This window comes from Gymnodraco acuticeps, unplaced genomic scaffold, assembly GCF_902827175.1.
Source record: "Gymnodraco acuticeps unplaced genomic scaffold, fGymAcu1.1, whole genome shotgun sequence".
NCBI lineage: Eukaryota > Metazoa > Chordata > Actinopteri > Perciformes > Bathydraconidae > Gymnodraco > Gymnodraco acuticeps.
Genome location: NW_022992351.1, coordinates 318,003 through 330,779, shown reverse-complemented (window position 1 = coordinate 330,779; position 12,777 = coordinate 318,003). Strand labels below are relative to the sequence as shown.

At 41.9% G+C, this 12,777-nt stretch overlaps 1 protein-coding gene across 5 annotated transcripts in view; it reads right to left on the bottom strand.

The window, feature by feature from the left end:
* Positions 1-12,777, bottom strand: part of LOC117541982 (neuron navigator 1-like) — a 95,424-nt gene that overhangs the window by 48,617 nt on the left and 34,030 nt on the right. For all 5 annotated transcript variants that reach the window (XM_034209378.1, XM_034209379.1, XM_034209380.1 and 2 more), the window contains exons 6-7: positions 11,514-11,616; positions 9,629-9,973 (exon numbers count right to left, since the gene is read on the bottom strand). In XM_034209378.1, coding sequence (XP_034065269.1) covers positions 9,629-9,973; positions 11,514-11,616 — 448 coding nt within the window. The remainder of the gene's footprint in view (positions 1-9,628; positions 9,974-11,513; positions 11,617-12,777) is intronic.

Below are 12,777 nucleotides of genomic sequence, written 5' to 3'. Positions count from 1 at the left end.
TAATAAAGGGTTTGTTTGCAAAGAAAAACAAATGGTTCCCCACCCTGGTGTTATCCATGAAGTGTCTTTTGTGTTTCACCAGGTTCTGAGATGTCTAACTTCTAAGATTGCTTTTGCTCCCTCAATACAAAAGAGGTGAGTGAAAATACATTTATAGAGCTCACAGTGAAAAATCACATACAATGGAATGGAAAAAAGGACATGTGAAGGACGATAAGCTGTTCACAGTGATAACATGCAGATTTTCAGAAGGTACAACCATATCCATTTTACGTTAGTAAAAAAAAAGTAACAATGTATTTTCTTTTCTAAATCCATTCAATAGGTCAAATTTGAAAGCCAACATTGCTATCCCTATTGCTGCAATGCTTGGCAAAACATATGAACTATCGGCCCACTTCTTATAGTTTTAATACTTTTGTTTTGCTGTGGTCTCTTTGTAGGATTTGTATAAAGACCTACAAAAAAACTAGTAGGATTTAACATGTCAACTATATTAGATTTAGTTGATCAACTCACTTTTAATATGATAAATGTATTGCATTGTTCACATATGTTTTGTATATCCACATTTCTCTTGTTTATACTCCAGTTTGTAATTAAATCAGAAGCCTTCCTCCAAAGTCTTAAAAGTAAAGGTCTGTTGACTGAATGATGTCAGTCTAGATGTGTTATATCGATGCTTGTTGGTTTAGCATCATGTTCACCGCCAGTTGTTATTTTCAGGTCATTTCCTCCTTTTCATGTCCTCTATAGGTCAGGTGTGATCATATCATAATAAAACAAATTTAAGAGAATTCAGTTAAGTTCTCCAGGAAGAGGGTTGGGTCTCTTTCCTTAAAGGAAATGGGGTGAAATCGGTCATCGGGCCGAAGTCGTGACATTTTAACCTCTGTAACTTAAGAAGAATCCACTCTCACACACACACACACTCCGTTTATTTCCTTTGCAAGCTAGTATTGTTGACATGGTAACACATCCCTCTGAACTACGTGGGGGTCTTCACATACACACACACTATGGCCACCATCTCACCCCCCCCATCTCTGTCCTTGCAGACTGCTGACCATATCACTGAGTTCTCTTTTTCTTTTTCAACCCTGCCATAAGAGGAAGCCAGGGATTAGTGGGGATTATGCCATAGCGTCTCCATAGAGATTTACCACGCCTCTGTGGGACTGGGGTTGGGGGGTAGTGGGGGGGGGCGCCAGGGCAACAGTAGCCGTGGCAGTGGTTTTGGCGTTGTTTAGTCAAATTGAAAGACACAGCCTTCAAGAGGGAGAGGATAGAAGCAGGAGGTATATGTTGTAGAAGTTCATAGAAAGGACAGCAAGGAGGCAGAAAAAAGATTAACTTTAATGACTCTAAACTTTTCTCTCCTTCCAAAGCAGAATGTGGGAAAACCGGTCTGAAGGATTTGAGTGCGGTTCCCATGCTTGGATCCAGAACATGTGTTTGTTGCTCAACACCAGTATGTTTCACAATCATAAAAAGGGCCTGTAATCAAACTAAACATATCCGTGCAGAATGACAGGAGGCAGGCCTATAACAATTGACCGCAGTAAGCATGGACATTAACACCTACTGTGTGTGTGAGGACAGAGAGAGCGAGACATCCAAAGGAAGAGTGACGTAACATAAATAAGTAAAGCAAATATTTTCTTTGCCAACACTGGAAGTCTCCACGAATGATTTGACAATTACAAGAACGTTTATTTACTTATTAAGCCTTTTTTGTTTGGACTGAAAGTAAACTACGAAGTGAATGAACAAGGTTAATAATGAAATTGTGTAGCCCAAACAACCGCAGCAAACATAAGAGAACACAAGGTACATGAGGATATTGTTATCAGTGAAATAGAAGGTGGCAGGGGCTTTCTAGGACAACAAATCCCCCAGAAGCCCCATATGTTACTCCCTGTTAAATCTTTTAATGTGTTTGTGTATGCGTCTCTATGTGCATATGTGTGTCAGTGGATTTGTGCCACTTTCGCACATTAAGTTATTAACAGATTAATGTCATAATTGTTTGTCCGCAGTGTCCGGCTGTTACAGCTGGAGACGATTACATCATCCCTTAAAGACAAAGCCAGGCAGATAAATAATATATTTAAAAACAACCTCAACCAATAGTGAACTAAATGTAATTATCTTAGTATGGTTTTCACGCTTCGTTTGCAAAAACTCAAACTGAAAAGCCTCTCAAACCACATGTAGATTACAATTGAGAATGTCAAATTAATCTCCATATGGATCTCATACATGCTCACGTGATCAAAGTGTGTGTGTGTGTGTTCTCCCTAGTGCTTTGCCCACACGTGCTGGAACAAAGAAAGGACGCACTCCTCCGCTCAACGGAGTTCCCTCCACAATGACAGAAAAAGTAATCGATTACACGCAGCACTGAGCAGACACAGGAGCAGCGCGCGGAGCCGGAGAGGCCCGGAGAGGCCCGGAGAGGAGCAGGTAGTGGATGACAGGAACAACACACGCCCCATCGCCCTCTGAACCCCCGCCTCAGTCTGCCTCTCATCTACTTTTCATGTGAATCGCACCGTCACTGACAGACAATGTCATCGAGACAGAGAGAAAAACATGCTCAGACAGGGGGAGGTCTTGATGCAGGAATGTATATCTACAGTTTGTTGAAGTATTTTTAAAACTCCTCATCTAAGGGATCATACCAGTATTTTGTGTGGCTTTAAGTTACTTAAAGAGCCCATGGCATGCTTTTCCGGTTATAACCCGTCCCCTTGTGTGTTATGAAAGTTGTTATGCATGTAAACGGTCTGCAGAGTCAAAAACCCTCAAAGTACACCCTGTAGCGAGTAAAACTCTAACACAGAAAAGACCTGTCTATGCTGCCCCAAAAGGCCTCGTTGGAGATTTCTCTAGGAGCTCCAACAAGCCGTTTAGGACAGAGAGTGAATACACATACTATACAGAGATGCTGTATGAGAAACTAATGTGATTTTGGAAAATTGCACAATTTAAATCTATTCTAGTATACCTCAACAACAAAAATATGATCAGTAGAAATGGCCATCACATGACTGATCTTGCTGTTAATTATAACACTGCTGACCAATTCCAACGCATACTGTAGAATATTTGATGTTAATTTATTTCGGTATGGTATAAAAATCAACAAGCCGACAATTAAACTTGCAAAAATAGATTTTGAAACGCCTGCACTATTACATCACCAGAATAACACAATATTTCACAAAAATTAATGCATACTTTACAATTAATTCATTAAAGGTGGGGTAGGTACGTTCGAGAAACCGGCTCGAGATACACTTTTTGTTATATTGCATGGAATGCTCTTAACATCCCGATAGCAATGAATATCTTAAGTGCTTTAACAAAAAATACATACAAAAATGTCATCTGTGGAAGCCTTAGTACTGTAAAAAGCACAACCAATCATTTTAGCCGGCCCGGCTAAAATAACTGGATGGCCTACCTGCCTGTCAGCCTTCCATCTGTGCACAAACTTATCTCGTGCCCTCATTGGTCATGTGCGCGTTCGTGTGTGTTGGAGGAGGGGCTCTGTGAGGAAGTGGCAGATTTTTTCCGGTTGTGTATTTTTCAAATTCTAGCGCACTCGAGCTGGTTTCTCCAAAATTACCTACCCCACCTTTAAGCAAATTTCACAGATTTTCATAAATATGCTTGGAAAATTCAAACATTTTAAATGCTCGAGCATGGTTTATTTAATGATTTTCAGTAAAAGGGCTCAACATGAGCAATTACTGGAAGATTTCTTTTTTTTTTTAAATGTATCTTCACTCAATGAGCAAAATCACTATAAATCCAGGTAAAAGTGACATAGAAGAGAGGTACATTTCCCAAAGAGCTTTGATACAAATACTAGGGATACTTCCAGCAAAATATACAATCTAAATACAACCAGATATTCCCATATTTTGAGATGAGCTGGGAAGACAATAACATAAAAGTCTCTGTTTACCAGTTTTAAGTACCAAATCATTAAAACATTCTTTTTTTCCCTTGTCCCAATACATTTCATACAAGCACATGCTGATCTCAGCCCATATTCTGACAGGATCTAGGTGCTTGGGGGAGAGTTGTTCCGTATTTTTGGGGGGGAGGGGGGGGCGGTCTGTAACTGGACCACAGTATGAGTCACCAGTAAGATCTGGTTCTTAACAAGAGGGAAGCCCTGGGTGTGTCCACTGAGGTTCACATCAGAAGGACTTGCGTGTGCGTATGTGTGTGTGTGTGTGTGTGTGTGTGTTTATGTGTGTGTGTGTGTGTGTGTGTGTGTGTGTGTGTGTGTGTGTGTGTGTGTGTGTGTGTGTGTGTGTGTGTGTGTGTGTGTGTGTGTGTGTGTGAGAAAGTGAGATTGAGTAAGTAAGTGAGAGAGCGGATCCATCACCTGTAGTGAAAACCACATCCAGATGTGGTAAAAGGAATTCATTAATCAGATCTGTCAGACTGTGTGTTTGTGTTTCTACTTTTTGGCCAGTAGATGGGGATAGAGTACAGCAGGTTTGGCCTAAGAGAACTGACAGAGATTACACACAAACACATGCACACACACACACACACACACACACACACACACACACACACACACACACCACACACACACACACACACACCACACACACACACACACACACACACACACACACACACACACACACACACACACACACACACACACACACACACACACACACACACACACACACACACACACACACACACACACACACACACACACACACACACACACACACACACACAGAGTTAAGCAATGACATGGTTCAGGAGTTACACCTAATTAGAAGCGTTTAACCAGCGATACGGTCAGTTGGCATCAGTTAGGGTCGAGTTAAGGGCCTCCAGTGTTTGAACAACACGAAACATTTAAAGGATGGCATGAGGTTAAAGCAACCACTGAGGATATTAAAGCCTATCCCAGGCATCTCTTGTGTTCAAAACAGATTACTTCTCTATTAAAATGTTCCTCTTTCGGTTTCGTTTCCCTGTACTGTGCTCAATTTACACTGAAAGCAACAAGCTCACTTCTGCTTTTCTAGAAAGCAGTCAACAATAAACCAAAACACTTTAACCAGTAGACTCTAAAAAGCTTAATGGGGATGTAGTGTTAGTGTGTATGTGTGTCTGTGTGTCTGTTTGTCCTGCTTCAAACACATATTTTCATTATTCAGACGTTTAGTGCAGTGAACCAGCTTGTCCCACAGCGTAACCATGGAGACGGAGGGTTTACTGATGGGAGGTTGCTGAGGATGGGAGCTCTTCATCCAGAAACAAAGAGAGTCCGCACCCAGTGGGGCAGAAAACAAGCCACACACTTATCCAATCGTCAGAACGTGTGTGTGTGTGTGTGTGTGTGTGTGTGTGTGTGTGTGTGTGTGTGTGTGTGTGTGTGTGTGTGTGTGTGTGTGTGTGTGTGTGTGTGTGTGCATGTTGAGCCCATTATCACCACTCCAAGGACAACAATGAAAATCAATACTGGCCATCAAGCCCCGAAGAGGCTCAGACTCTGTGTTTTGCGTAAGTTTGCCATAAAATAACACACACATAAATGTAGAGCCATTAATCTTCTATTCTGAGCACAATATTTTTGGCTCATGAGAATTTCAAGATGCTGCAAATGTACTCCCTCATGTTCTTACATACTCAGCATTACTACAAAGTCTAATAAGTGTTGATCTCAAGAGAAACAAATCTAATGACATGGCAATTCACTGCTTTTTGATGTAAGCTTTCCTTTTAACAGTTGACTGCTCACTTGTTTTTTTGAGGAAAATATGAGTTTATTCTTGGTGTCAATTGGTGGTTGTGATACAGGCGAGATGATACAGTTGTAATTACTGCTGGTCATAATGACAGTGAGAACCAACCCCTACATTTACGATACAAATGTAAAATAATGTGGATTGTTGTTGTAAACTGAATAAACTATGAAAATCTGTAATGTTACTAAAGTGCCTTAAAAAGAAATGGATTATATTACAAAAAGACATACGTCCCTGCAGACGCAGAATTTCAACTTTACATATCTAGTACATGAAGCAACATTATCATCATGCTTCTGGAGTCCTATAAGAATGGCCTAGCGTGTCTTTTTGGTTTCTATCTCCAGCTCCTTAGAAAAACATATTGGCCTATAGCATTCACCTGCTTTAAACTAACCTAAGCTAACATTAGGTGCTGAACAGGTAGCATTATCAGAGCTTGTTGGCTGAAAATGACTGCTGCTGCTGAAATAAGGGTTGATGAGAGAAGCAAGACTGAACTGAATTATGGAGCATAAATAGTGCAGTTCAGTCTTTGAAATTGGTTTATTACTGCCAACATTAACATTAAACATTGCTGTCAATAATACGTTTTCCAAATATAACTAAATAAAACTTATAAATGCAGGTTTACAGTAAGTCACAGTTCCAAGGTGTAAAGCTACAAACTACACTGGACCACACCTCTTTACTGTTCACACTCCCATGGGAATGACCTCCTCATCGCCCCTCTTCAAACTGTTTCCCGGTGAGAATGACGCGTGTGAGGGAGGGAGTGGGGGCTCTGGTTCCAGATGTCAGAGGTACTTGTCAGACAAGAAGAGGCCCGGGCTAGAAAAGCACAGGAAACGGACAACTGACTTAAGGGGTCTTGACTCAGTGTGTGTGTGTGTGTTTGTGTGTGTGTGTGTGTGTGTGTGTGTGTGTGGTGTGTGTGTGTGTGTGTGTGTGTGTGTGTGTGTGTGTGTGTGTGTGTGTGTGTGTGTGTGTGTGTGTGTGTGTGTGTGTGTGTGTGTGTGTGTGTGTGTGTGTGTGTGTGTGTGTGTGTGTGAGAGAGAGAGTATAGGGTCTGTGTGTCAGGCAGGTCACGGTACAGTCACGGACCGGTAAACCTACCTTTGCATGGGAATGTGAGGTCTGCCTATACAGTTGAACTCGGGTGAGTCACAGTGAGACCCGTGATGAGTCAAATACTGCTCATATATTTTTTTGTCCGGAATTGTATTATCTTAAGACCCTACTTCCTGTCAGTTTACAGGAACAAAGAGATGAGGATTACATACCCAAACAAAGAACATGTGTGTGTTTGATTGTGATGCATCATTTATTGTGGGAAATCCTATGTATTATCAATGCTGGCATGAGATATGGTAATGTAGTGTGACCTCTGTATGACAGGGGAAGTGCCTCTATGCATAATGGATGAGTTTGTGCAAGAAGTAATGAGATTGAGAGTAATCCAGCATGGAACTACTTTGGCTGACGGAGAGAGGGAACAACAGCACAAGCCCGCCCTCTAGTGGTAAAGACATATTAGTTTAATCCAGCAGCAGGCACAAGACTCAAAATCACCAAATAAACGTACCATAAAAAGACCATAATAAATTAATGTGAACATTAAAAGTTGATTTAAAGATAAATTAATCCACAGAAAATGTATTTCACTCCAGATAATAGTTTGTTATTCATCCCACTAAAATGGAAAACCTTCCCTTGTTCTCAGATTCAGTATTTGCGGCTTTTCTGTGTGTTTCTTGTTTAAATAATTGTTATTTAAATATCTTTGAGTGTTGATAGATTCAACAACTTGAAGATGTCACTTTTGTCATTTGATTTTACGGGGCATATTTCACTATTTTTGGACGTTTTATAGAATAAACAATTACTTTAATTGGATAAATACTCAACAGTTTAGGCAATGATGAAAATAAACATTAGTTGCAGGCAGGGGAAAGACTGCTCTCTGACACACAATCTTAACAAAATTACAATCCTCTCAAGGGAAAGCTTTGTGGAAGGAATACTTTATTAGATTACATCAGATTATTCCACTCTCTTTGTGAAACCCTCGTCTAGATAGTCTTTAAAGATGATATAGACATCATGATATGACATACACTTTAATATCTTGATTAATTCAGTCACAGTTCGATCTTAAGAAGATACAAATAATGCATTTTCTTTTCGTGTCTTGTCGGCAAGCCCATGTTGCCTGCCTGTCTGTCACATCTCTCTTTCTCAATATTTTCCCTTTGGACTTCCAAAAAATGTTGCCTTTTGTTTTGCCTCCACACACAAAGCACAGTTTAAACTTGTGTAAGCAGCAACTACAGGCCATGACCAAATACGCAACAATGCTACAGGGACCTGAACTGTGTTGCAATTGATTTCCCGGTGACTGGGGTGCATTTTTGTGGTTACCATGGAGATGTCAAGCTGTGGCCAACAGAGGACTTTTTGTTGTTGTTGGTTGGACTAGCTCCCCAACCTTACACACACACACATTCACACACTGCCAGAACCCTAGTTCACAATGAGATAATGTGTTTTTCTTTGCTGGGCTTGGAGTTGGTTGGTGAAACATGATGCTGTTTGTGCAACTGAGTTATAATTGTTGTGTCAAGCTTCTCATGCAAGTTTTCCAAAACTAAACAAGGAAGTCCAGGAAACACAACTCAAGTCATTCTTCATAAGACTCTCTAAACTTATTTTCCTCTATTTGTGGATGAATGTTGAACTTGATTAATCAATGTAACTCTTTATTCAGTCACGAGGTAACTCACTGACACAGAGTCTGTGACCGCAATAAGAATGTGAACTTTAACAGCAGCTACCAGCTTGCTCTCTCTTTAAGGACATGACTGGTTGTCGTAAAAAAACAATGTTCACAAAGTTTCAAAATACACAATCAATAAAACCAGGAAAGACACATTAACATGATTTTCCTCTCAAGTTTGTTCATTTCAGATAGCAAATGAAGGTTAAAGACCGCGTTCATGTGAAATGCCACGTGGAGACAGCCAGCTGTTCTGTGTGAACTGCACAGACACGTATGTATAGACATCCCATCAAAGATATTCCATTTGGAGTAAAGCTTTAAAGACATACACCACGTAGGTAACAACCCCTACACACCACAACAAACATGCCAGTAAACATTTTGGAGGAACTGAGCTGGGTAGTTCACATGTTCTTTCCGATATTAAATCTTATAATCCAAGTAAAATATGGTTAGTTTAAAATAAATAAACTCATTATGACCCTGTCAGCTCTGACTGATCCCACATTAGCTAGAGGCAGAAAGAGTTACTAGTTTCCAAGACTTTGCATTCTCGCCCTGCCAGGGGGCATTGGTGAGCCAGCGATGCGAGGGGTCCTCCACATGGAGGCCTGCTGGCAATTCCGGCGGGCTCGCAGCTGAATTTGACAGCATGATCTCTGCAAGGGGGCTCCATGATTGTGACATCATTCCCTTACTCTGCCAGAGGACTTTCTTTCTAACTAAGGCAGAGCCAGCTGCACCAGGGGGGCTACAGCTGCCAGTGTCAAGGCAGACACTATTAAAAGGGGCTTGTGTTGCATTAAAGAGAGGCCGATCAAGGCTTTGTTGTGCTGGTAAACCACTAACTACAGGCCTGCCTGCAGCTGTGGCGTTGTAACAGTTGGCAGGTGGCGGGATTCACCTCACAAGCAATGCTACGACCGTAATGAGACACAAGTGTTCTGGGTCCTGCAGGCTGAGGAGTCAGGAGGTCATAAAATATCCTTAATGCTGCTTAGGTTAATGAAGCATGAGTGAAATCATTCTAACAAAAAGACAAAAAACTCACCCATTCGCCAGATCATCATCGTCATCATCGTCATCATCGTCATCATCGTCATCATCTTCCACGTTTGGGCTCTTCCTGCCGATGTCCCTGTTGCTGAGGTAATCCCCCTTCAGGAGGGATGCATCCGAGTCGTCCAGAGCCTCGATGAGTTGGATCCGAGTGTTGTGGCTGATCCGGAGGGGAACGTCTGAATGGGTGTTCACCGTGGACGGAGCTTCACCAGCCTGCAGACGGGGGCTGGCCTGACCCTGGCGCCATGACAACGGAGAGGAGCGATTTGATAGACTGGAAATCGAGAACGCAGCGGCCTCGTCGCTGTCGTAGCACATGGTCCCCTCCACACGGCTATGGAAGGAAAAAGAGGATATGTTTTAGGCTTTCTTGAGATATTCACAACAATGTGCTGTCCTTAAGGGCTGAAAAGGTCATGGACAGTTTTAACAGACAGGAAGTGAATGTCTATCTTCCATTTCCTCTTTCTCTCAGAAGAGCTTAGGATGTGCTTCCTCCATCCAATCATCTCCCCACCTTGCATCCTGTTCTCTCACATGGACCTCAGTATTGAGCCATATACTTTACAAAGGCTCAGGAAGTATATGGTTTCAAGGGGTCTGTCTATGTGTGTGCCTTTGTATATTTGTAAGTGCACAAGTATTATGTGTTTCCTGTTTTCCTGTCAGCAAACATGCCTATATGTTCCTCTGTGCCCTTCAAAGCATTGTCATTTTATGCCAGCGTACATTTGTGTGAGTCTACAAACAACATTGCAATATCATGCATTCTCTCTGCTTAAGCTGCACTTCACATCAGTGCTTAGCGCTTAGTGGGTAAGAATGATGAGCATTAACATATTAAAAGTGACTGGCATTCAAACCGTCTTACTGTATGTGTGTTTGCCCGCAACATTAAAATGAATCTTGTCAGCGGGATATCAAATCTTCTCCACAAAAACCATAAATGGAGACACTTTTCACAGGAAATGCTTAAACACTAACATAAAACAGACAGGCAGGACGTGGAGAGAGGATGCTACCCGTCATGTTAGAATGGATTCTCTCAGACTTTCTGCATGTTATGAATACAGTATCAGGGAAAGTATGTGTAGACAAAACTATTTGCTTGCTCGCCAATCCATGTGTTTAATTCATGCAAATCTCACACTGTAAACACTTGTTTTTCACAGGAAATTAGCCATCTTGTTTGCAAGGGAAACCTCCGCCAACAGGCTGTAGGCCTCAAGGCAGAATATGTCTTAAGGGACGGCAGCGAGCGATTCAAGGTTATTGCAGTACGATAAAAGTATGAATGGCAAAGGACGTGTATTCCAGCAGGGAACCATCTGCTGATTGGCTCTTCTTGTAGGGAGCTCCCACTAAGGGACAGGGAGAGGATACAAGCAGGAGGCAGAGAGGAAGCTCTCAAGGACAAAACCTAAAGTCGTGTTGAAAGCAATCAGAATCAGTCAATGAAAGACAGGAAGCAGAAGCAGGCAGAGGACACACGCATGCTCAACTTACACTTAATCACAGCATTATTGCACGTCTCCTTGTGTGTCTGATCATGAGTCGTGAGTGTGCATTGTCAGGGTCGGCTTTGAAGTCAGCTTTGAGCTAATCCTGCTTCAGTTCCGTATTAAAAAACGCACAGGGAAAGCAGAACAGGCGGAAAATGACAGGCTACTGGCAGGAATACTGATATTGATCTGAGAGCCCACAGGCAGTTAACCACCACACCCCAACACAGTTAGCAATGTCAATATGCATCGGCACATCTCAACTGCTCTTCTCTTTTACATGATTGTTTTGCGTGTCTTTTCTAGCACAATCCTATGCAGTCCTGTGTGAGTGTGTGTTTGTGTGTACGTGTGCGTGCAGGTGTGGCTGACCTGTGGCTGAGCTGCACCCCCCTCAGGCTGGTCATGGTTTCCTCCAGGTTCTGTCGAAGGTCCAGAACATTCTGCACTGTCCTCTTCCTCTGGGACTCTGGGTCTGCAGGGGTGCATACACACATACATGTTACATCATTGGTGGATGACAACAACAAAAAACACTTTACCTGCAAACCACAGTATATACAGAGCACACAAATGCAAATAGAGAAAAAAGTTATAATAATAGAAATATGACTAAATATTAGTTGATAAATGATGATCAGACCAATACAAACAACTTTTCAGTCCCCACACCAAAATATAGGAATATACCTATAGCTATTCATCTATTCAAAGCTGAAACTCATTCTACAAGAGGGAAACAAGTAAACATGATGACACTAGTAAACCACACAAGGTAAAGATGTGATGGAGGTAATAGTGGCAGAGTGTGCCCACAGTTGTTTTTCCCAGACGGCAGTGGAGCAAACTAAATTAAATATGATGGCAGTCAGACAGACAGAACAACAGAGGAGACCTTTAGGACCAGACAGCTCTTACACTTCAATAGTAACCAGCCAGTCACATCACCTGCCATCTGTCTGTCTTTCCCTCCTCTACAACCACCCTCAGCCAAAATGCACTTGTGCCCGCTCACTGCACTGTGCCCCCTTTGACCCTCGCTCTCAGAATAAACCAAAATCCTTTCCCAGTTAAACCCACCCGGCCAGGCCAGGCAACGCATTGGAATTTGTCTCACCACTTCCTAATATGCTGTAATCTGCTCAGATTGGGCTTTGTACAGTCATGCTGTGCCAATCAAGCCAGCCTGCTGCTTCGTGTGTGTGTGTGTGTGTGTGTGTGTGTGTGTGTGTCCAACTCCCAGTGGGTTGTGAAAATGGATGCAATATAAGAACCAAAGTGCTTTTACCACTTAGTTATACAGACATCCTGTATTCAAGCTCAAGAAACCAAACATATTTCAGTTTACAGTGAGTTTTCATTTCATAACATGTCAATTTGAAAGCTTGATATGGGGTCTTGCTCCTACCTTTTGTGGTACTATTATAGAATGATCATATCGAATCAGGGGTTAGATCTGACACTGAGATTCAGGTGAAATACTCATACAACAAATCACATATATTGTCACATAAAGTACTGAGGAAACCTAAACTGCATCACATGACCTTGACCCTTTCCCTCCTACTCTGTGTATTTATGTGTGTTTGGGGGGGTGGTGGTGATAAAAAATGTATAGTGGTAAGATATAGACAGT